Source organism: Panthera tigris, chromosome D1 (assembly GCF_018350195.1).
Source record: "Panthera tigris isolate Pti1 chromosome D1, P.tigris_Pti1_mat1.1, whole genome shotgun sequence".
NCBI lineage: Eukaryota > Metazoa > Chordata > Mammalia > Carnivora > Felidae > Panthera > Panthera tigris.
In genome coordinates, this window is record NC_056669.1 from 66,533,394 (window position 1) to 66,558,549 (window position 25,156).

The window sequence follows — 25,156 nt, forward strand, 5'->3', positions numbered from 1 at the left end:
AAGGAAAAGAGCAACAGTGAGCTGTGGGACAACTTTAAGTGGTCTAATATATGTGTAACTTGAGTCCTAGGAGAAGAGTGAGAACAAAAATATATTTAAGAAAATAATGGCTGAAAATTTTCCAAAATTGATGATGCAATAAACCTACAAATCCAAGGAATTCAGTGAACACTAAGCACAAGGAACGTGAAGAAAACTACTAGAAGGCATATCATAATCAAACTTCTCAAATCAATGATAAAAAAAAAAACCCTTAAAAGCAGCCAGAGGAAAAAAAGGCATATTATCTACAGAGGAAACAAAGATAAGAATGATAGCATATTTCTCATAGGAAACAATGCAAGAAAAATGAGGGTGGAGCGAGAGCAACATCATTAAAGTCCTGAAAGAAAAAATAGTATTAGTCTAGAATTCTATACCCAGAAAAAATATCTTTGAAAAACGATGTTCAGACACTCAAGAACGTTCTATGGAATCTACAAAAAAGCTATCAGAACTAATAAATGGGTTTAGTAAGGTTGTAGGATAAAGGATTAATACACAAAAATCTATTGCAGTTTTATATACTAGCAACAAATGATCAGAAATTGAAATAAAAAATACTCTTAAAATAGCCTAAAATACAAAATAATTAGAGATAAATCTATCAAAGATTTATAATACTGAAAACTACAAAAATTGATGAGACAAGTGAAAGAGCTGAATAAATGGAGAAATACACTGTGATTGTGGACTAGAAGACTTAATGTTGTTAAGAAGTCAACACTTGCCAAATCAGTCTATTTATTTAATGCAATTTTAACCAAAATCCTTATAGCTGTTTTGAAGAAATTGACAGTTGACTCTAAAACTCATTTTGAAATGCAAAAGAACTAGAATAGGCAAAACAACTTTGACAAGGAAGAACAAAGTTGGAGGACTAACATTCCCTGATTTTAAGACTCAAAGCTACATTAATCAAGGTAGTGTGGTATTGTTATGAAATAAACAGATCAATGGAACAGAAGAGAATCCAGAAATAGACCCATGTGTATTTAAACAAATGATTTACAATAAAGGTGAAGGGGCAATTAGTGAAGGAAAGATAGTCTTTTCAGTAAAATGTGCTGAAGCAACTAGATAGCCATAGGCAAGAAAAGAATTTTGATCAATACCTCACATCATATACAAAAAATTAACTCAAAACGGATCATAGATATAAATGTAAAACCTAAAATTATAGAGCTTCCAAAAGAACAGAGGAAAATCCTTGTCACTTTAGGTTAGACAGATTTCTTAGATATGACACTAAAATCACTATGCTTAAATAACAAACTGATAATTGGACCTCATCAAAATTAAAAACTTCTACTCTATCAAAGACATTCTTAAGAGAATGAAAAGGCAAATCACAAAGTGGGAGAAAATATTTTCAAGTCAAATATCTGATATGTATTCATAATATAGAAAGAACTCTAAAACTTAATACCAAAACAACCCAATAAAGAAATAGGCAAAAGATGTGTGTGGGCACTTCACCAAAGACAGACAGGTGGTAAATTAACATATAAAAAGATGCTCAACATCATCAATCAGTAGGGAAACGCAAACTAAAACTGCAATGAGATACCACTACACATCTGTTAGAATGGCTAAAATAAAAGGACTGACCATACTTACCAGAGGGGAGGAGAGTAGGGGGATGGGTAAAACAGGTGAAGGGGATTAAAAATACACTTCTTTTGATGAGCACTAATATATGGAACTGCTGAATCACTATATTATACAGCTGAAACTAACATAACACTGATGTTAACAACACTGGAATTAAAAAAACAAAAAAACGAAAAACAAAAACAAAAACAAAACTGACCATACTAAGTACTGGCAATGTTGTGGAGCAACTAGAATTGTCATACACTGCTGGTGGCAGTGCAAAATGGTACAACCACTTTTGGGAAACAGGAGGCAGTTTCTTTAAAAGGTTAAACATATACCCACCATATGATCTAGCTATTCTACTTCTAGGTATTTAACCAAGAGACACCCAAAATACATGTCCATAAAAAGACTTGTCTACAAATACATATAGCAGCTTCATTTGCAATACCTAAAAATTGGAAGCAATCCAATGTCCATAATGGGTGAATAGATAAGTAAACTGTGGTATACCATACAATGAACACTACTCAGAAAAAAAGTTGGGGGGGGGGGACTACTGATAGCATGCTATAACATGGATAAATCTGAAAATAATTCTATTGAATGAAGAAAAAAAGAGTGCATGTTATATAATTTCATTTAAAAAGATTCTAGAAAATCCAAATTATTTTATAATGACTAAAAGCAGATTAGTGGTTGTCTGGGGACTGGAAGTGTTGGGAAAGAGACTTTACAGTGGGGCACAAAATAACTTTTGGGGTGATTTGGGGAGGATAAATTTGTTCATTGTGATGACATTTTTTATGGGTGTATATATGTCAAAACACCAAACTGTACTTTAAATATATGTAGTTTATTGTATGTCAGTTATAAAGTCACCTAAATGCTTGATTTTTATTTTGTAAAATAACGTGCTTGACTAGCTGATCTCTAAAGTTCTCTCCAGGTCCAATAATCTAATATTCAAGGATTCATATTATTCCTTTTAATCATATATAGAGGCAAAATACAGAAATGAGGACAAAAATGAAGAAAAAGGGAAGCTTGTGATTCTAGACTCAAGTCAGGCACAAATCTTACAGCAAAAGTAAAATGCCAAAATTAAGATACACTGCCACATTTCATAAAGTTAAAGTATAAAAATGTTTTTAACCAGAAGAGGAAGCATGTTATACAATCCAAAGTACTAAAGAACAAAATCTTTTACACTTAACTACACTATTATTGTATCCTTTGAAGTTTATTCATGTACTTTTCCATTTGATCTGTGCCCATCCCTTGAAGGCAGCAGATAACTTACCATTTATCAATGCACTTCTGACAAAAGCTGTGAGCACAAGGCAGGATGAGGTCAGCTCGACCATCCATACAGATACAACACTCCTCCTCGTCAGTCAGCTGCTTCACCCTGCAGTGTGAAAACGGAGCTAGAGCAACAATATTCTCTGCTGTCATTGTGCTTTAAACTTTGTCTCCAGTGCCTTAGAACGCATTATCAGCATCTGTGTGCCCTCAGCATGAAGCAAAACATGACTCAGGCAAAATAAGACTAAATTAACATCACTTTTAGGGACAGCAAACATTAGGGAAGAAGTACTAAGAGGGACAAATTTCATAAAGAAAGACTGGATAATAGATGAACACTGTGATGATCAAAAAGAATACATAAACTAAAACTGGAAATACTCAGGTCTTTCTGAAAATAATAGGCCCTTTTGTTTTTAAATTTTTTTTTAATGTTTATTTTTGAGAGAGAGAGAGCGCGCGTGCGTGCGCTTGTGCACGAGGGGGGGAGGGGCATAGAGAGAGGGAGACACAGAATCTGAAGCAGTCTCCAGGTTCCACGCTGTCAGCTCAGAGCCCTATGTGGGGGTAGGGCTCAAACTCATGAACCGGAAGATCGTGACCTGAGTCAAGGTTGGACTGGGCCATACAGAGGCCCCCATATTAGGTCCTTTCAATTATATCACATTTACATAAATGAATTCGACTGACAGAAGATTTATTTGCCATGTAGGATACAAAGCTCTTTAAATTATGGACCTTGTTGGGATGCCTGGGTGGCTCAGTCAGTTAAGTATCTGACTATTTCAGCTCAGGTCATGATCTCACAGTTCATGGGATTGAGCCCCGTGTCAGGCTCCTGCCAGCTCAGAACCTGCTTGGGATTCTCTCTCTCCCCTTGTCTTTGCCTCTTCCCTGCTCACTCATTTTGTGTCTGTCTCTCCCAAAATGAATAAACATTAAAACAACAGCAACAACAAAATACAGAAAAGAAAAGCCTAAACATTGCCAGTCATGCTCTAAAATTCACTTGGCATTTCAGTAATATTTGTACAGCCCAAACCTAGAAAACCAAACAATCCTATAAACAACAAATGATAAAAGGAAATAACAATTTTACTACAATATAGTATTTGGAAACCAGTTGGTTAAGAATAGACCAGAAAATGCAACTGTAAAAGAACCAATAAAAGAGAAATTCTTGCTAAACATACTCTTAATTTAAGGTAAAAGACACTGTCAATACAGATTTTCACTGTCTATTCAGTATGACAATAAGACAGGATGTCAACATGTCTGGATCCACCAAAGACTTTTTCCAATGAGGCATTTACAAATTTAAATTATGGTCATGGTTGTCAAATGGCAACAGGTGGGAGTGTTCACATGCAAAAAGCATTATAGAGAAGGAAAAGAAAGTTTAAATAGAACAATAATATATTAGGCCTGAGTAAACAAATTCCATCAAAGAAAACTCTGGCTGACTTCATTTCTTCCTGTTATAAGAGAGATATTAATATCCTTTGTCATTAAATGCAAGCATATAGAGTGGAGAGTGCATTCATGGAAACTGGGTTGATAGAAGCATTACCTGGTGTGAGTCACTTTAATTTTTCTATAATTTGGCACTTAACAATGTCATGAAGCACAGACATCCAAAAACTGATCAGCTGAGATAAGAAGTAATGTGATTTAAGATATCACAAAGAGCACCAGCAAATATTACTGAGATTTCAGCAGCTTGCATATTGGAAAAGAAGAGAAACATGGTACTTATGTACTGTATACCTTCCCATCCAAAGACTAGCCTGACATGATGTTACAGATGATGAGTTTTCATCAGGGTCTTCAGAGGTGGAGCTCATTGCCAATACTCCTGATGCTTGACTTGTGATGTCTTTATAAAGCTGAATAAACTGGTACAAATTCATGATCCGTGATGCTTCCACAATGCCAGTGCTTTTGTTAATCTACAAATACAAAGAAAATGAAAAAAAAAGTTCATAATTTCTTTGACCAATTTTTTTTTCAAGTTTTTATTTAAATTCCAGTTAGTTAACATGCAGTGTAATATTAGTTTCAGGTGTAGAATTTAGTGATTCATCACTTACATACATCACCTGGTACTCATCACAGCAAGTGCCCTCCTTAATCCTCATCACCTATTCAATCCATCCCCCTTCTCTAATCATTTTTCCCAAGAGGGGGGAACAGATATTTAGTCAAACATCCTAGGAAGTAAAATTTTTCAAGGTTTGCAAACTACCTAACAAGAGAGAAAAAGAATGTCTGAGCAAATGAATAATAAATGTCATGTCTCCTACATTTATGGAAGTCAAAGTACTTGCACACATGTATCTCATTTGATACTCAAAATAACCCTGTAGGCATCACCCTGTTTAGAGTTGATGATGTCAGATGACTTTCCCAGACCTAAAAAATGAATTTCAGAGACCAGTATTGACAATTCTTTTTAACTTCTTAACGAATTTCTTAACTAAAAGATTTATTTGAATCCAACAACCACATGCCATTCTACTATAACTGAAACAACCAACTGCTTTCTTGAATATCTTAAGTTCTATTTTACACTAAAACTTCCAAACTAAAGAAAGAAAATTACACTAAAGTAAATCCTAAGAAAAAGTGGTTGAATTCTTCCCAGAAGGCTATTTTGTTTTGGCAAAAAAACTCATTTAGTATAAAGTGGAACCAGTGGCCTACAGATTGTACCTCTCCCCACCCTCGCTTACATTCTTTTATTATTATTATTTTAAAGTTTATTTATTTATTTTGAGAGAGACAGAGGGGGGCAGATGAAAAGAAAGAGAATCCCAAGCAGGCTCGGATGGATAAAAACAATACAATTCATGAAGTTCCTTTTTTAAAGTTTATTTATTTATTTTGAAAGAGACAGAGAAAGACCGAGAGTACAAGCAGGGGAGGGCCAGAGAGAGAGGGAGAGAAAGAGAATCCCAAGACGGCTCTGTACTGACAGCACAGAGCCTGAGGCAGGGCCAGAACTTACAAACTGTGAGATCATGACCTGAGCCAAAACCAATAGTCAGATACTTAACTGACTGAGCCCCCAGGTGCCCCTCATGAAGTTTCTTAATAGCCATTGTAGTCCATAATTTTAATTAACCCATTAATTTTTCTAATATTATTTCCATAAAATATTTCATTTAAACATCATTTAGATTAGCTTTTATAATGAATTAAATATTATTTGAGGATAATCATGGTAGTAACAGTCAAGACAAGGTCTTTTTGTAAATACAAAGGTTATAGCACAATTGTGTTTCAGTCGCTTAAGATTAAGAAATATGAGGAGTGCCTGGGTGGCTCAGTCGGTTGAGCATCCGGCTTCGGCTCAGGTCATGATCTCATGGTTTGTGAGTTCAAGCCCCGCGTTAGACTCTGCTGACAACCCAGAGCCTGGAGTCTAATTCAGATTCTGTGTCTCCCTCTCTCTCTGCCCCTCCTCTCTCTTTTCTCTCTCTCTCTCTCTCTCTCTCTCTCCTTCCCTCTCAAAAATAAATAAATCTTAAAAAAAAAAAAAGTTTAAGGAGGGCACTTGTTGTGATGAGCATTGGGGGTCGTATGTAAGTCATGAATCACTAAATTCTATTCCTGAAACCAATACTGCACTGTATGTTAATAAAATTTAAATTTAAAAAAAAGTTAAAAAAATGACAAGGTTTCTATTATGCCTCAGCAAAGAGAACTAGAAAATTTAAAAAAAAATAAAAAAATTGCAAACTGCTTTGATGAAAATGAGTTGCCTTAAAATAAAACCTTGTAATTTTAACCAAAAAAAATTAGCAAGTTATTAATATGTAATTCTACTATACTGTATTACATGATTAAGTGTGGCTCTAACCACCAAAAGAATTTAAGTTCAGAGCTTGAAGTCTCTGTTGTCCTCACCTTGGTACAGATCACCCGTACAACCATTTTCCATAAGGCAGAGGAATCAGACCGAGGGAGTACCTCAAAAACAAGATGTTTTCCCTGGCCAGAAACCATTTTAGCAGTTCTGAAAAGAGACAAACACATTTGTTAATTTTATGAAAAGTCTTATAAAATAATGGAGCTATGAAACCAGATTCAAGAAACCCTTTAAAACAGAAGAAAATCTGAAGAAAATACAGAGACAAGTAACAATAATGATTGTAATAATTAGATTCTTAAAACACAGGGAAAGAGAATGTTTTGATTATAAACATACAACTAAGTTTTTAACGTCAACAGCATCGCTGACAGAATAATAGATCTTTTTATGTCATATCTCAATGGTTTTTTAATGTCTAACAAAGATGTCTAGAAAAAAACACATCTAAGAAATAAGGTACTTAAAGAAAAAGTTTAGCTGGTTTCATTTAGCCACATTATTTTTCCTTATGTTTATTTATGTATTTTGGGAGAGAGAGAGAGAGAGAGAGAGAGAGAATATGAATCCCAAGCAGGCTCCATGCTGTCAGCGTGGAGCAGAATGCAGGGCTCTATCTCATGAACTGTGAGGTCATGACCTGAGCCAAAACCAAGAGTTGGATGCTTAACTGAATGAGCCACCTGCATTTTGACTACTGCCTCAGATGTATAAAGTGTGAGAAAAAAATCTTGCTCTTGGTTGAGCCCTAATTTAAGCAACACACAGCTCTTTGAAAAAAAAAAATTTTTTTTTTTTTAAATTTGGGACTGGATCAAGCAAACGATTTGAGACACCTTAAATACAGCTTTGCTATCTTCCTTTAGCAGAGTAATTTTGAGGGCCACAGGATTCTAACATAAAAATATAACACCTTTAGAGGATAATTCAGTATCTTCCCATTAATGCCAAATTATATCAGATCAAAGATACACTAAGTATTATCATTAGTCACATTTCTCTCTGAGCACCAGTGGGGATATCATACTCAGAACCAAAGGATGTAGAGGTAAATAGAAGCCACCGAAAATAAAGCAACTAGCTCTAGGTAACAAAGTCTGCTAGTGAAATTCATCTGTGCCAGTTCTCAGCTGTTTTCTAGCTATTAAGCCACGCTTTTTGTATAGGTTTAACTTTATAATTCTCACACAGCATTGCACTTGTGAAATGCCCAACTCTGACCCATATAAATTAGTTTTAGGAACCAAATCCAGTCAGAACATCCTGTGCTAAGTAAATAAAAGGAAGATATTCTTTACTATCACCTCTATATTACACAATAAGCTTAGCTGTGGATGCTTTCACAAGACATATTTTATCTGGTATCTTTAGACCAAAAAGTAAAATTTTATAGAACAGATGGCTTATGCATATAAATTCCGAGACTCTAAAGGGATGGCAGATGTCAATGATTACTCTTCATAAGAGTCAAAACAATAAACACCAAAAAGCATTCCACTCAGGCACCTCGATGACTCAGTCAATTAAGCATTCGACTCTTGGTTTCAGCTCAGGTCATGATCTCATGGTTGTGAGATTGAGCCTCACGTTGGGCTCTGTACTGGGCGTGGAGCCCGCTTGGAATTCTCCCTCTCTCCCTCCCTTCCTTCCCCCCCCCCCCCCCCCCCCCCCCCCCGATGCTCTTGCTTTCAAAAAGTTAAAAAAAAAAAAAAAAAGCATTCCATTCATTATTCTATTAAATTTATTCTATTTTTACTCCTTAAAAATACAGTTCCAGAAGTAATGCCTCAAATACTACCATCTGTATAATCTAAAAAAGGAAAAAAAAAGGAAAAAAGAAAAAGGCTAAAATTTTATGACTATATTTTTATTATAAAAGATCAGACAATATGTAAATATACCCAGTAAAATGTACAATCTCCCTTCACTGCCCCCCTTTTCCAGCAATTCCCCAGAAGCATTGTATATATACTTACAGTTCATTTTCTATGCATTTATATGTATATTCATATAGGATCCATCCATATATCTATACAGAATTTCTTTTTTTTTATTAAATGAATGAAATCCAGTGTTTCAAAAAGATGTTATCTTCTAAGATAACTTTAATTTTTAAGACATTCTTTATTCTTCATGACTGGATAACAGTAGACTCTGTATTTTAATAGCTTCTACACAGATCAGTATAAAAATTGATACAATAAAGAATAAACTCTGGGCGCCTGGGTGGCTTGTTGGTTAAGCATCTGACTTTGGCTCAGGTCATGATCTCACAGTTCGTGAGTTCTAGCCCTGCATTGGGCTCCGTGTTGGCAGTTCAGAGCCTGGAGTCTGCTTGGGATTCTGTGTCTCCCTCTCTCTCTGCTCCTCCCCTGCTTGCACTGTCTCTCTCGCTTTCTCTCAAAAATAAAAAAACATTAAAAAAAATTTTTTTAAAGAATAAATTCACACAAAAAAGGCAAAGTTCTATTAGATGTGCTCTTTAAAAAGGCAGAGAAATTTAAATTCCATCTCAGAAATCTATTCAAGAGTTAAAGAGATTTAAAAATGTTAGCTAATTAGAAAATATTAACAAACGAAATACCTTGTCCTTCAGTGGTGACAAATGAATTATTACTATTATGTATTTCTATGGCAAAAATAATGCTCAGTGAACACAGATTTATTTATTTATTAACCAGATGAATTGGCTGATGTATAGAAACCTGACTGCCCTTTGACTATCCTAGGAACCTTTCTCTAGAGTGACTAATTGGCTTATTCTTACTCTCTTCTGTTTATGTAAACCTTTAGGTCTTTCAAACAAGAATTGATTTATAAGCCTATGTTCAAAATCCAGTTTTAAGTTCCTTTGGTCTCTTTTGTTCCTGTTACATATTTTAAAATAGCCACATAGAAAATCTTGTAGTAGGCACTCAATAAATATTTGCTAACTGCTGCAGCTGAAAACATTCAGTCTTACCAATCAATATTTCTGGTTACTTCTCAGTCATGGCATATGGGGCATACATCAGGGAGGAAAAATAAAATGAAAAAGAGCAAGCCTTACATATCATTAAGTTCAGCTACTCTCCCAAGAAATTCTTCATAAGTTAAGGAGCCACTTTCTCGAACCAATATGACATGTTTTGCTACTTTTTCTGGTAACTTGCTAAGAACCAACTGTGTCTGATCCGAAATTTGCTGTCCCATGATGAAATGATGTCTTTTGAAATCCAGAAACAGTGTTGCTTCACATAGTTATCTGTCAAATATATATAAAAGTTACTTTCATATATACTATAAAAACAGCAATATACCCATCCCTTCAAGAAAATAAGAAAAACTAGGAATACCTTTAAGTGAGGGTTCAGTAAACTTAAACAAGTCTAAGGTGGAATTTATTTAAACAATAATATTTTTAAAGTAAAGATTTATGTTTTTATTTTTAAGATCATATAACTAAATGAAAAAACAGGATTCACTTATGTTACTGGTAGGGTGGTGAACTTCTAATTCCTATAATTTTGGCAACTCAAAAACCATCACAACTGAGTGGCTCAGTTGGTTAAGTTTCCAACTCTTGATTTTGGCTCAGGTCATGATCTCATGATTTGTGAGATTGAGCCCTGACTGATGGGAGTGCATGACTGTGCTCTCTCTCTCTCAAAATAAGTAAATAAACAATAAAATTAAAAAAAAACAAACATTTTACACACACACACACACACACACACACACACACACACACAGAGGCATTTAAGTGCTTGTATATAATAGGAAGCTTGTTTATACGCATAATTTTCAAAGGACATTTACTGACTACTTACCACATGTCAGACTCTTACCTAAGAGCTTCCCATATATTACCTCATTTATTTCTTACAACAACCTTAAGGGCGAGGCATTATTATATTCTTATTTTTACAGATAAGGAAGTAGAGCTAAGTAACTTATCTAAAATTAAATGGTAAGTGACCAAAGTGAACTTTGAACTCATGTTTTTCAGATTCTAGTGCTCATATATTTTTTTAAGTTTTTATGTAAATTCTAGTTAACATACAGTGTAATATTAGTTTCAGGTGTACAAAATAGTGATTCAACACTTCCATACATCACCAGTGCTCAGCACATAAGTGTAAAATACTAACATAGTTATTTTTTTAAATTTTATTTAAATCCAGGTTAACATATAGTGTAATAACAGTTTCAGGAGTAGAATTTAGTGATTCATCACTTACGTATAACAACCAATGCTCATCCCAATAACTGCCCTCCTCAATGCCCATCACATATTTAGCTCATCCCCCTACCCAGCTCCCCTCCAGCAACCTTCAGTTCTCTGTATTTAAGAATTTCTTATAGTTTGCTTCCCTCTCTGTTTTTATCTTATTTTTCCTTCCCTTCCCCAATGTTCATCTGTTTTGTTTCTTAAATTCCACATGTGAGTGAAATCATATATTTATCCTTCTCTTATTTCACTTTCTAGTACTCATATTTTTAATCACTGATATACCAAGATACATAATCATGATACAATTATATCAGCCAAATAACATTTGTTGAAATACTTTATTTGTAAACGTGCAACTTAATTTTTAATTATAAAATATATGCAAATTAAACACTTTTTTTGGTTTGAAAGCCTAAGAAAATTCAAATATTAGATAATTTAACCACCTCACATTTTCTGCTTAGAAAAGATAGCACTTTTGCTATCTAACTTCTCCAGGTGTTTTAATGTTTAAAAAAAAATTTTTTTTTAATTTATTTTTGAGAGAGAGAGAGCACGAGCAGGGGATGGGCAGAGAGAGGAAGACACAGAATCCAAAGCAGGCTCCAGGCTATGAGCTGTCTGCACAGAGCCCAACATGGGGCTCGAACTCAAGAACCATGAGATCATAACCTGAGCTCAAGTCAGATGCTCAACCAACTGAGCCATGCAGGTGCCTACCAGGTGTTTTAAACTTAAAGTTTATATAACTTGTTTTCTAAGTATGAAGGTGATATTTTAGTTGAAAGGCTGGATCACTCCTTTAATAATCTACTAGCAGTATATATCAATAAGTTATTGAAATGACTTAAAAATGTAATCACAAAACATTTATAACATTTTTTTTAATGTTTATTTATTTTTGAGAGAGATAGACAGAGACCAAGTGCAAGCGAGGGAGGGTCCGAGAGAGAGGGAGACGCAGAATCCGAAGCAGGCCTCAGGCTCTGAGCTGTCAGCACAGAGCCTGACGCGGGGCTCGAACCCATGAACCGTGAGATCATGACCTGAGCCGAAGTTGGACACCCAACCGACTGGGCCACCCAGGCACCCCTGTAATCACAAAACATTTAATAATTACTCTAAAGTCTTGAAATATGTAATTCTGTGAATTGTGGCTAAAGAAGAGTTGAATGTGTTTATTCTGCAAAGTTTTTTTCTTTGGTAAATAATGATTAATCAGAATATCAAGTATTGAGAATATGGTTGAAACAGAAAATAAAGTCTTAGTATTTCTGTCTATGCTGACTTACTCTGTCACTTAATATGAAAATCCCTATTCAACACAAATACTACTACTACTAATAGTAAAAGCAGCTAATACTTTTGATCACTTGCATTGTGTAACACAATCTTCTGAGCACTCTACATATATTCAGGAATTCAGTCAGGGGGACCTGGGTGGCTCCTGACTTCGACTCGGGTCATGATCTCACAGTTTGTGAGTTTAAGCCCCACATCTGGCTCTTTGCTTGCTCACAGCAAAGAGCCTGCTTCAGATCCTCTGTCCCCCTCTCCCTGTGCCCCTCCCCCGCTGGTTCCCCTTCTCTCTCTCTCAAAATAAATAAACTTAAAAAGAAAAAAAAGGACTTCAGTCATTCAAATTCCCATAATAACCATTTTATAGATGAAGAAATAGAATAGTTATGGAAACAAGCAAAGAGAGGTTAAAGTAACAAAGTCACATAGCTTACAGGGTTGTTTTGTTTGTTTGTTTGTTTTGTAATATAAAGTTAGAAGAACAGGGGCGCCTAGGTGGCTCAGTTGGTTAAGCGTCGACTTTGGCTCAGGTCATGATCTCGCCATTTACGAATTTGAGCCCCGCGTCGGGCTCTGTGCTGACAGCTCAGAGCCTGGAGCCTGCTTCGGATTCTGTGTCTCCTCCTCTCTCTGCCCCTCCCATGCTCATCCTCTGTTTCTCAATAATAAATAAAAACGTTAAAAAAAATTTAAATAACTAAGTAAATAAAAGTCCTTCCCAAGAAGGCAGTAACTTCACACTGATGTACACTACATATATACATGTGCACTACTGTCCTTATTTTTCCTGTTCTAATTCAAACGTGTGAAATATCATTAGGAGCCAATGGTTGTAAACAGGTGTTAGGAAGCCACTGTGTTACCACGGTCTTTTTAAGGCCATGGAGATACAACAGTGAGTGAAAGAAACATGTTTCTTGCCATGATGGAGCATTTGATACAGTGGGGAAGAGACAACAATCACACCAATAAATACATAATTATAAAATGAGAAGAACTAAGCCAAACAAGTACAGGGTGCTACAAAAGCCTATAAAAGGGAGGCTTGATGTAGTATTGTGTCAGGGAAGTCATGCACAAACAACATTTGATTTGAGAAGAGGGATAGAGCAATGGAAAGGAAAGGCCATTCCAGGCAGAAGTTATAGAAAGTGTGTAATGGAGGAAGGAACATTGCACGTTTGAGTCAATAAAAAAAAGGCTAGAGTGACTAAAGCAGAGGCAGAGGGAGAGGGAGACTGGTATCAAGAGCTGGGCTGGTATCACAAGGGAGACTGGTATCAAGAGACGACCTGAAGACAAGCCTGCATGCCTGTCCAACCTGCGGATGGCTAAAATTGGTATGAATGAATAATGTCCACTGAAGACTAGGATTAAGACTGAAATAGATAATGATTTTCTGAAATGGAATAAATTATGTCAAATATGACAAAGTTAAATCCTTAATATTTTTTGAAAATCCAATTGCACAAAAACACAAAGCTAAGATGTGCTTAAAAGCAGTTAAAAAAATATAAAAAGTCTGAGGGTTTCAGTCAAAATAAGCCAACAGTAAATAAGGACAAAAAGGATATTAAGATAATCCCAAACTCTTGCTAGAAGCAGATGTCCAAAGCAAGACCCTAGTCCTATTGTTCTCTGTAATGGGTCCACCACATTGTAGTTCTGTAATCAGCTCTAAGCACACATTTTTAAAGGGCATTAATCATTTGAACATACCTGAGACAGTATACAAGATGTTATGGATCTAGCAAAGGAAACAAAGTGATTTATTCTAGATAAGCATAATTCAGTAACAACCAATAGGTTTGTTCAAACATTTAAAGAGATTTCATGTACAAGAGTAAGATTTATTTTATATAATTACAGTGAAAATACTGGCCTATAAGTGTGAATTAGGCAAACTTCAGGTCAAATAAGAAATTTCTATCATCCACAATTATCCAGAAGTATTAAGGGCTGTCTTGTAATGTATGCGAGCTTGTTTTCATTGGAAGTGTGGAAGTGTTTAAATAAAGATTAGAAGTTCATCTAATGAGTGTTTTAGAGAAGATGTTTGCTTGGGTGAGAAATAGAGTAGGTGACTCCTAACCTAATATTTCATTCCTAAAGTGAAGCTTAAATTCCCTCTAGCTTTCCTGTACCAATCCAATCAAAATGCAATAAAAAATTCTAACCAACTGGACTGAAAACTTTAAATTACACCTATATTACTTAACAAAGAAAAAATTAAACTTTTGAAATACACGATCTTAATATTTAGTATAAAACATTTAATGATAATTTAACCAATGTGCCCACCAACCAGATATTTAAAAAGAAGCTTTAGTCACTTATTTATTGAGTTAGAAAATGGTCCCTTTTGTTTCTGAATAGTTTTGATCTGATGCCCTAACTCTGAATAAGGTTTTTAATTTGATGCAGCATATTAACTTGTTATCCTGTAATTGCACTTGGTATCTGGAAAACCTAATCACTAACTCCTCTGATTAATTTTTTTAATGTTTATTTCTGAGAGAGAGAGGAGAGAATGAGAGAGAGAGAGAAAACTAACCAGCGGGGGAGGGCCAGAGAGAGAGGGAGACACAGAATCTGAAGCAGGCTCCAGGCTCTGAGCTGTCAGCACTGAGCTCCACTTGGGGCTCAAACTCATGAGCTGTGAGATCATGATCTGAGCTGAAGTTGGATGCTTAACCAACTGAGCCATCCAGGTGCCTCACTAACTCCTCTGATTAAAAGGCAACACTAGACACTAAGAGAGTCTGGGCAGTGATTCTCACCCTGGTTCAGTGGATAGGGCCTAGAATTTACAGTTCATTTTGAATACCATAAAATAAGGATAATAATGATAAATATTAATGTCCATCACTAACATAAATATATGATTCTGTGATCTATATGCATTATAAAACCAAAACCAAGGACAGATATTCACAAAAACAGTCTGTTGTGGCCATCCTCGAGTCACCCGCCATAGGTTTTTCAGTGTCCCTCTTCGGTGACTCTGCACATTCTTTTGTAAAATAGCACACATCATCAGTTAGGTCACTTGACCATCCCCCTCTGTGAGCTTCCTGAGGATAGAGGCTGTGTTCTCTCTTCTGGTAGATACATAAGCATACAATAAATGTTTATGAACAGATACAGTAAATATTGTTGACAGATCTTTTAAAAATTATTGTTCACTTAGTATTCTTTTGACTCCTAACTTGTTCATTCATCTAGTAATAACTTGGAAAGAAGTTGAAATTTTTAAAATACATGAAAAAAAAATTGTAAAAATTCATCACTAATTTAATGTGTACATGAATTGAAAAATATTCATTATTTGATAGTAGCAAATAATTCCCTCTAGACAGAGCACAGTAGTATAGCATAGGAACATAATTTGTACAAACCACTGGCATAGAACTCAGTACAAGATAAATCTCCCATCAAATGTTCTTAAAGAGGGGCTCCTGGGTGGCTCAGTCGGTTGAGTGTCTGATTTTGGCTCAGGTCATGATCTCATGGTTCATGAGTTCAAGCCCTGCTTCGGGCTCTGTTCTGACCGCTCAGAGCCTGGAGCCTGCTTCAAATTCTGTTTCCCTCTCTCTCTCTGCCCTTCCCCCACTCATTCTCTGTCTTTCTCTCAAAAATAAACATTAAAAAAATATTTTTTTTTAAGTTCTTAAGGAACTATCAGTTCTCATACTATTATGCCATCTATAATTTAATGCCATCTGCCTTTCTAGCAGGATAATAAAGGCACACCTTGTTTTATTTTTATTGTATACACCTTTATTGTGCTTCACAAATATTGCCTCTTTTTTTTCTTTCCCAAGTTGAAGGTTTGTGGTAACCCTGCATGGAGCAAGTCTATGGGTGCCATGTTTCCAATAGCATTTGCTGACTTCATTTTTTCATGTAACATTTTAGTAATTCTTGCAATTTTTCAAACTTTCTTCTTATTATATTTGTTATGGTAATCTGTGATCAGTGATCTTTGATGTTACTATTGTAATTGTTTTGGGGTGCTATGAACTGCACCCATATGAGATAGCAAACTTAACTGATAAATGTTGTGTATATTCAGACTGCTCCATTGACAAGCAGTTCCTATCTCTATCCTTCTCCAAAAGCTTCCCTAGTCCCTGAGACACAACAATATTGAAATTAGGCCAATTACTAACCCTACAATGGCCTCAAAGTGTTTAAGTGAAAGGAAGAGTCACACATCTCTCACTTTAAGTCAAAAGCGAGAACTGATTAGCTTAGTAAGGAAGGCATGTTGAAAGCTGAAATGGTCCAAAAGCTAGGCTGCTTGCACCAGTTAGCCAAATTGTGAATGCAAAAGAAAAGTTCTTGAAAGAAGTTAAAAAGCGCTATTCCAGTGAAAACACAAACAGTAAGAAAATTAAAAAGCCATATTGCAGAGGGGCACCTGGGTGGCTCAGTCTGTTAAGCATCCAACTTCGGCTCAGGTCATGATCTCACAGCTTAGGAGTTCAAGCCCCGCATCGGGCTCTGTGCTGACAGCTCAGAGCCTGGAGCCTGCCTCGGATTCTGTGTCTCCCTCTCTCTCTGCTCCTCCCCTGCTCATGCTCTGTCTCTGTCTCAAAAATAAATAAACATTAAAAAAAATATTTTTTTTTAAAGCCATATTGCAGATATAGAGAAAGTTTTAGTGGTCTGGATAGAGGACCAAACCAGGCACACCATTCTCTTAAGCCAAAACCTAATCCAGAGCACGGCTCTAACTCACTTCAATTCTGTGAAGGCTGAATCTGGTGAGGAAGCTGCAGAAGAAAGTTTGAAGCTAGCAGAGGTTGGTTCATGAGGTTTAAGGAAAGAAGCCATCTCTGTAACATAAAAGTGCAAGGTAAAGCAGCAAATGCTTATATAGAAGTTGCAGTGAGTTGTCCAGAAGATCTAGCTAAGATTAATAATGAAGGTGGCTACACTAAACAACAGATTTTTTTTTTAATTGTTTTATTTTAGAAAGAGCGAACATCAGCTGGGGAGAGGAGGGGAGGGAGTGGGGGGGAAGAGAGAGGGAGGGGGTAGAGGGGGAGAGAGGGAGAGAGGGAGAGAGGGAGAGACGAAGAGACGGAGATTGAGGAGGGGGCTGGGGAGAATCCTAAGCAGGCTCCATACTCAGCATGGAGCCCGATGCAGGGCTCAATCCCATGACCCTGGGATCATGACCTGAGCTGAAATCAAGAGTTGGATGCTCAACTGACTGAGCCACCCAGGTGCCCCTAAACAACAGATCTTCAATGTAGATGAAACAGTCTTCTATTGGGAGAAGACGTCATTAGAATTTCTTCATGGATAGAAAGGAGAAGTCAAAACCTGGCTTCAAAGCTTCAAAGGACAGGCTGACTCTCTTTTTAGGGGCTAATGCAGCTGGTGACTTTACACTGAAGCCAATGCTCATTTACCGTTTGGATTAACCCAGGGCCCTTAAGAATTATGCTAAATCTACTCTGCGTGTGCTCAAGCCTGGATAATAGCACATCTGTTTACAACATGGCTTACTGAATATTTTAAGCCCACAGTTGAGACGTACTGCTCAGAAAAAAAAGATTACTTTCAAATTATTACTGCTCACTGACAATGCACCTGGTCACCCAAGAGCACTGTTAGAGATGTACAATGAGATTAATGTTGTTTTCATGTCTGCTAACACAACATCCATTCTGCAGCCCATGGATCAAGGGGTAATTTCAAGTCTAATTAGTTAACATTTTGTAAGGCTATAGCTATCACAGAGTGATTCCTCTGATGGATTTGGGCAAAGCCAACTGAAAATCTTCTGGAAATGATTCACCATTCTAGATGCCATTAAGAACATTCATGATTCATGACAAGAGATGAAAATATCAATATGAACAGAAATTTTTAAGAAGTTGATTCCAACTCTCACGGATGACTTTGAGGGGTTCAAGACTTCAGTGGAGGGAAGAACTGCAGATGTGGTAGAAAGAGCAAGAGAATGAAAATTAGAAGTGGAGCCTGAAGATATGACTGAATCACTGCAATCTCATGATAAAACTTTAAAGGATGAGGAGTTGCTTCTTATGCATGAGCAAAGACATTGGTTTCTTGAGATAAAATCCATCTCTGGTGAAGATGTTGTGAAGATTGCTTAAATGAAAACAAAGGATTTAGAATATTATATAAATTTAGTTGGTAAAGCAGTGAAGGATTTGAGAAGTCAATTTGAAAGTAAATTTGAAAATTGACTCCAATTTTGAAAGAAGTTCCACTGTGTGTAAAATGTTACCAAATAACACTACATGCCCGAAAGAAATCACTCATGAAAGAGTAAATTGATGAGGCAAACTTCACTCCCAAAATAAAGTATTTTTTAAAATTAAGGTATGTATATTGTTTTTTTAGGCATAATACTGTTTCACACTTAATAGACTACAGTATAGTGTAAACATAACTTTTATATGCACTGGGAAACCAAAACATTCACTTGACTCACTTTACTGCAATATTTGCTTTACTGTGGTGGTCTGTTACTGAACCTGCAATATCTCCAAGGTATGCCTGTAATGTGCTTTCAAAAAAACATTTCAAGGATTTTCTAAATAAAGAACAAATGTTATTTTGAAACTCATAAGAATATCAAGGATTCCAAAAATGCCACATTCTCTAGTGGGTGGTAACATACACTTGATCACTTCTTTTTCTAACAAACGAATTGTTGTAGTTCAAATATTCATTACAAAGATATAAAAATCACATCATGTGCACCTGGCAAAACAAAAACCAAAACAAAGGAAAACCTCCATGAACATTTAAACTATATCCATTAATAAAAGGATTAAAGCAAAGTTTAAAAGCCTGAAAGTACAGTAAAATGACTAGTTGACAAGTACTGTAGTATTTAGAAAACCTCTCTGAAGCCTATTCTCCATGAATTTTTGTATCAACTTCCTTACTTACAAAAATAATAATCATCAACTACTTTCATTAAGTCAGCTTTAAGATCAGTGATAAAAACTAAGTTCTAAAAACTAGATCCCTAAAGACACTATTTACTTTGTTACTCACCGCTTACTCAAACTCTACATCTATAAGCAGATATCAGCTGTTCTGCAAGATAAGAAATTAACAGTAGCTATGATGGATACATAAGGAAACAATTATACTAGTTACTACAGAAGCTGGAATGCTTGTTCTGGGCTCAAAGATCTTAATTAGAAAAAAATATATATAGAAAAAAAACTACAAAAAGAGAGTACTTGAGATTAAGACTGGATTTTTGATAGCACTGTTGTGTTTACTAAATACATTTCATATTTGGAAAAATACACTAACTAGACTTGTAAGCATTCTCTCTGGGCTTTCCCTGCCTTTTTGGGAGAAGGGGAAGGGAAGTCTGTGAAGCGTTTAGACATGAACTAAGAAGGATCAGGCTACACACATTAAATATAAAGTTCACTTACACCAAATGACAGCACATTTTGGAGACATACACTCATATTCTAGAGGAAACTATTTAGAAACTGCAGTCAGGCAGGGGTAGCTCAATCAGTTAAAGTCTGACTTCGGCCCAGGTCATGATCTCACAGTTCCTGAGTTTTAGCCCCGCATTGGGCTCTGTGCTCCCGCTCAGAGCCTGGAGCCTGTTTCGGATTCTGTGTCTCCCTCTCTCTCTGCCCTTCCTCCGCTCATGCTCTTTGTGTCTCAAAAAATAAATACAAGTTAAAAAATAAAAATAAAAAATAAAAAACAAGAAAAATAAAGAAACTGCAGTCAGAATCAAAGGAAAGGAGAAAAACCCATACTTCTTTTGAGTTCTGAATTCAGAAAGCATCACTTCTTAGGAGTGACTTCAATACACAGGTTACTGATTTAGGATCGTTGATCCATGGCACCCCATACCCCGCATGAAATTCTGAATGGATGGAGCTCATCTTATAGCAAAAAATGGGCGGAAGAGAGGTGAAAAATAACTTTATGCAGAAGATCTAAGACTTACAAACCATAGGAAGTGTTAAGGCAGCTTTATAAATACGCCAGAGGAAAGAACTAAATAAATCATTTGGCAGCATGAACTAGGACAGGGTCGGAATATGAATGTACACTGATATTTAATAAAGGGGCTAGGGATAAATTTGAATAATAGCAGTAAATCCACATTTGTAACACGATACAAATAACAGAAGAAGTCACTGCAAAAGCTAACACAGAAGGCTTTCTTTCCAGGAGTAGTTATTACAGTTATTAGAAAGGAAACTTTTTGTCTCAGACGGGGTCAAGGTAGCTGGTTCGACAAGGCAAGCCTTTTGGGAAGATGGACAGTGTAAGCTAATTTAGCAATAGAAGGCCGGCTAAGCAGATCGACTTGGCCTTTTCTGAACTATCGCCCCAGGCAAGGGTTTCTAACCTGAGGTGCCCAATGCGGCAGGGGCACACAAGGTTTCTGCAGCACCGGTGTGTTTACTAAACGCACCCACCACCCTCTGGCCATCCTAGCTGTCTCGGCCCCTCCTCAAGCGCACCTGCACGTTTAACCAACAGCTATTTCCGCTGGCCCACTTGACTGCGCCGGCGGCAATATTCAAAAGCAGTTTCCGGCTCGAGAAGGACAAACCCTCTCCTAGTTGTCCAGAACCACCCCTCCCACTGGACAACCATCTGCACCTCTGGCCACTGGAAACTGCCGGGTTGGGTACGCAGCGTCCGCAGAAGGGCCTCCCAAACCAGCCCTGCGCCCTAAACCGAGGCCTAGAAGGATGGCGGGGCCGGGCCTGTCGCCCCACTGAAGCCCGGCTTGACAGTGGAGGACCGGCCGGTGTTTCTTCTCCCAGCCCCGGGGTCTTGGGGCAACAAGGAAGGGAAACGGAGAAAGGACAGCACGATGCAGCTCACCCCTGGCTCAAGGCAACGCGCTACCGGCGGCAGCAGCTCCACCTCAGCCCGCAGCTCAGACCCACAGCGGCAGCGACGCGGGCCGGGCCTGCGACCGGGTCGCACCTCAGTGACGCAGAAGCCCCGCCCCCAGAGCGTTTTTGGAAACAGTGCGCAGTCACTGACCCCAGCCCTCCGCTCCTGTTCCGGCTGCGGCGTGCCGCTCAGCTTGAGGATCTTTGACGTTCGAGCCCCGGAGGCCATCTGAGAGGGTGACGCCCCAGGAGGGGGCCGAGCCGGAGAGGAGGCAGGAGAAGCCTCGCCTGGCGGGCTCCTAGAGGCTCGGTGAGGTGAGGTGGCCTTTGCTCCCGCCTGGCCGACTGCCGCCTCCTGACGCCACCTCCTGAGCGGCTGTCGGGGGCCCGCCCAGCTGTTGACAAAGGCCGCACTGTAGAACCCGGGTTTGGTGAAGGGTTGGATTCCAAGCCACCACTTGTTAGGCCTCCCACTGGTCGTAGCTACACAAAGGTAATCTTGTTACTTTACCATGCGATGGGGCCAATTATACTCACCTAGCTAGGTTGAGAAGCAAAAAGAAACTATATGGAAAGTAATTAGCACTGGGTCCCACATGGTAAGCCCTAATAAATGGCAGCAATTCTTATGAACACATGCTGTGATATTATTGCTGCCCATTAAGCATCTGTTGTGTGCAAAATACTATACAAGTCACCTTACAGGCATTGCTCTTGTTTAAGTGGTTTGTTCAAAGTCACACAGCCAGTGAACAGCAGAGCAAGGACTTAAACCTAGGTTTAAATTACTTACGATAGATTAAACTAAATTAAACTACTTAGCAGGTAAATTAAACTACTTACGATTCTTAATGTTTGGACACTTGTGTATCAGTTATTTGTAGATTTAAACTGTGAAGAATTAATCCTGCCCTCTAATAATAGCTATTGACCATAGAAGAAGCCCTGTTCCAAGTACTTTAAAGGTATTAATTTAATCCTCACAGCAATCCTGTTAGGTAGGTATTATTAATACCTTCATTTCACAGTTGAAGAAACAGGAAAGTATGTTAAATTTTCCAAGGGTCAACCAACCAGTAAGGAACAGAGCTGTATTCAAACCCTAACTGACTGAACCATGAGCTTGCGCTTTTAACTCTTGTAAACTGCCTCAGTAAGACTTCATCAGGACCAGGCTCATGTTGTCCGTGTACTCCCCTTTTATACATTACGGAGAATGTGCCGAGCATTCTCTGCCTGACAACTAGCACACAACCTGGCCTGCAATAGTTGTTCAGTATTTGAACATGTGATGAATATATGAACCTTGGAAAAACTAAGCCTAATAATGATAAGCCTAAACTAAGCCTATAAGTAATGATTTATTAAATTAAAAAAAAATCTAATTAAATTCAGCAAGATTCTGTAGTTTAGCCTTATCTGGGCCTGGGAGTCTGGAATATTTCTCTGTAAAATTTTCCTTCAATTAAAATAGTATTGGAGGTTCTACTTAGTGCAATAAAACCAGGCAAAGAAATAAAAGGCATAGAGATTGGAAAGGAAGAATAACACTGTATTTGCAGATAAAAATACCATGGAATAGTACCCAAAAAAAAGCTACTGGAACTAATTAGTTTAGCAAAGCTGCAGGATACAAAGTTAATATACAAAAAATCAGCTGTATTTCTGTATACTAGCAATTAACAATTGGATGTTGAAATTTTTAAAATATCATTTAGCAGCAAAAACAAAAACACAAAAACCTAGAGATAAATGTGACCAAAGATGTGAAAGACATAAAATGAAAACTGTAAAACATTGCAAGAGAAATTAATGATCTAAATACAGAGATATATCATGTTCATGGATCAGAAGAGTCAATGTTTTTAAGATGTCATTTCTGTCTGAATGGATCTACAGATTTAAGCCAAGCCCAATAAAAATCATAGCAGATTCTTTTTATAGAAATTATCAACCTGATTCTAAATTTTATATGGAAATGCAAAGGAACTAGAGTAGCCAAAACTTTGACCAAGAAAAACAAAGTTGAGGGACTTACAATACTTGATTTCAAGACATTATAAGAAGGGCGCCTGGGTGTCCGAGTTCATTGAGCTTCTGACTCTTGATTCAGCTCAGGTCTTGATCCCAGGGTCGTGAGATTGAGCCCCACATCCTTAAGATCCTCTCTCTCTCTCTCTCAAAAAAAAAAAAAAAAAAAAAAAAAGACATTATAAGAGTTACAGTAATCAACACAGTGTGGTATTGATGTGAAGATAGATATAAATAGAGCAATGTAACAGAATTGAGAGCCCAGGGATAGACCTACACACACAGAGTCAATTGATTTTCAACAAATATGCCAAGGCAATTCAATGGGGAAAGGATAATCTTTTCAAGAAATGGTGCTAGAACAATTGAATAGTTATGCCAAAAAAATGAAAAGAATCTCAATCCTTTCCTCATGCCATATAAAAAAATTAAAAAATGGATCATAAATCTAAATGTAAGAGCTAAAAGTATAAAACTCATAGATGAGAATATAAGGAAAAAAAATACGTTACCTTGGATTTGGCAAAAATTTTTTAAACATGGCACAAAAAGCATCTTAAAAGGGAAAAGAATTGATAAATTTTACCTTCTCAAAATTAAAACATTTTTTCAAAACATACTTAAGAAAGTAAAAAGATAAGCCATAGACTGGGAGAAACTGTTTGGAAAGCATATATTTAATAAAGGACTTCTAACTACAATATATAAAGAACTCTTACAACTCAGAAGACAACCTAATTTTTAAAACTGGGCAACAAATTTTTAAAAATTTTTTTAAACGTTTATTTTTTATTGAGAGACAGTGAGAGATAGAGCATGAGCATGGGATGAGCAGAGAGAGAGGGAGACAGAATCTGAAGCAGGCTCCATGCCCTGAGCTGTCAGCACAGAGCCTCACGTGGGGCCTGAACCCACAAACTGCAAGACCATGACCTGAGCCAAAGTCGGATGCTTAACCAACTGAGCCACCCAGGCGCCCCTGGGCAACAAATTTAGATAGACACTTCACCAAAGAAGTTATATTGATGACAAAATAAATATATGAGAAGATGCTTAACATCATTAGACATTAGGGAAATGCAAATTAGAAGTACAATGAGGTATCACTGCATACCCTAGTCACAGAATGGCTAAAATTAAAAAGACTGATCATACAAATTATTGGCAAGGATATGGAACAATTGGAATTTTCATATAGTGCATTTTGGGAATATAAAATGATACAACTAATTTGGAAAACAATTTGGCCATTTCTTAAAAAGCTAAACATATACCTACCATATGATTCCCATTGCATTCCTAGGTATTTACCCACTAAGACTATGAATATTCATTGCAGCATTATTTGTGATAGGCCCAAACTAGAAACAACCCAAATGACCACCAGCAGGTGAAAGGAAAACAAATTGTGGTATATTCACACAATGGAATACTGCTTGACAATGAGAAGGAATGGACAATTGATAGACTCAACAACATGAATGAATCTCAGAATAATTATTCTGAGTGAAAGAAGCCAGACCAAAAAAGGAACACATACTGTATGATTCCTTTGATATAGAATTCTAGAAAATCCAAACTATAGTGATAAAAAGATCAGTGGTTGCGATCAGTGGGATGAAGATGATGAAAAATGGGGACTGGAGATTGGTGGGAAGGTGGTATCACAAAGGAGAAAACTTTTTGTAGTGATAGACATGTTATTTTTCTTGATTGTAGTGATGGTTTCACAGAAGTATACTTGGTCAGAAGTTCTCAAATTGTCTACTTTTATCATGTGCAGTTTACTATATGCAAATTTTGCCTCAATAAAGTTGGGATGGAAAACATATCTATTTAAATTTTAGAAGGCTTTATATTACAGCCTAATCTGAGCCTGGGAGTCAGAAAATCAGTGCAAATTGCTTTCAA

At 36.9% G+C, this 25,156-nt stretch overlaps 1 protein-coding gene and 1 long non-coding RNA gene across 8 annotated transcripts in view; one reads left to right on the forward strand and one right to left on the reverse strand.

Annotated features, from left to right (window-relative positions):
* The window catches only part of RNF141 (ring finger protein 141), a 32,350-nt gene extending 10,896 nt beyond the window's left edge, over positions 1–21,454 (reverse strand). For 2 of the 5 annotated variants that reach the window (XM_042959463.1, XM_007083212.3), the window contains exons 1-5: positions 21,201–21,306; positions 9,867–10,061; positions 6,856–6,964; positions 4,714–4,895; positions 2,942–3,049 (exon numbers count right to left, since the gene is read on the reverse strand). In XM_042959463.1, the coding sequence (XP_042815397.1) occupies positions 2,942–3,049; positions 4,714–4,895; positions 6,856–6,964; positions 9,867–10,009 (542 nt within the window). In that variant the 5' untranslated portion in view covers positions 10,010–10,061; positions 21,201–21,306. Of the gene's footprint in view, positions 1–2,941; positions 3,050–4,713; positions 4,896–6,855; positions 6,965–9,866; positions 10,062–19,376; positions 19,419–21,200; positions 21,308–21,365 lie in introns of those variants that run through there. The other 3 variants (XM_042959461.1, XM_042959462.1, XM_007083213.3) reach the window with 3 other exon arrangements.
* Positions 21,455–21,562: 108 nt separating this feature from the next.
* LOC122231427 overlaps positions 21,563–25,156 on the forward strand; it is a 174,678-nt gene continuing 171,084 nt past the window's right edge. For all 3 annotated transcript variants that reach the window (XR_006208667.1, XR_006208668.1, XR_006208669.1), the window contains exon 1: positions 21,563–21,707. This is a non-coding gene — a long non-coding RNA (uncharacterized LOC122231427). The remainder of the gene's footprint in view (positions 21,708–25,156) is intronic.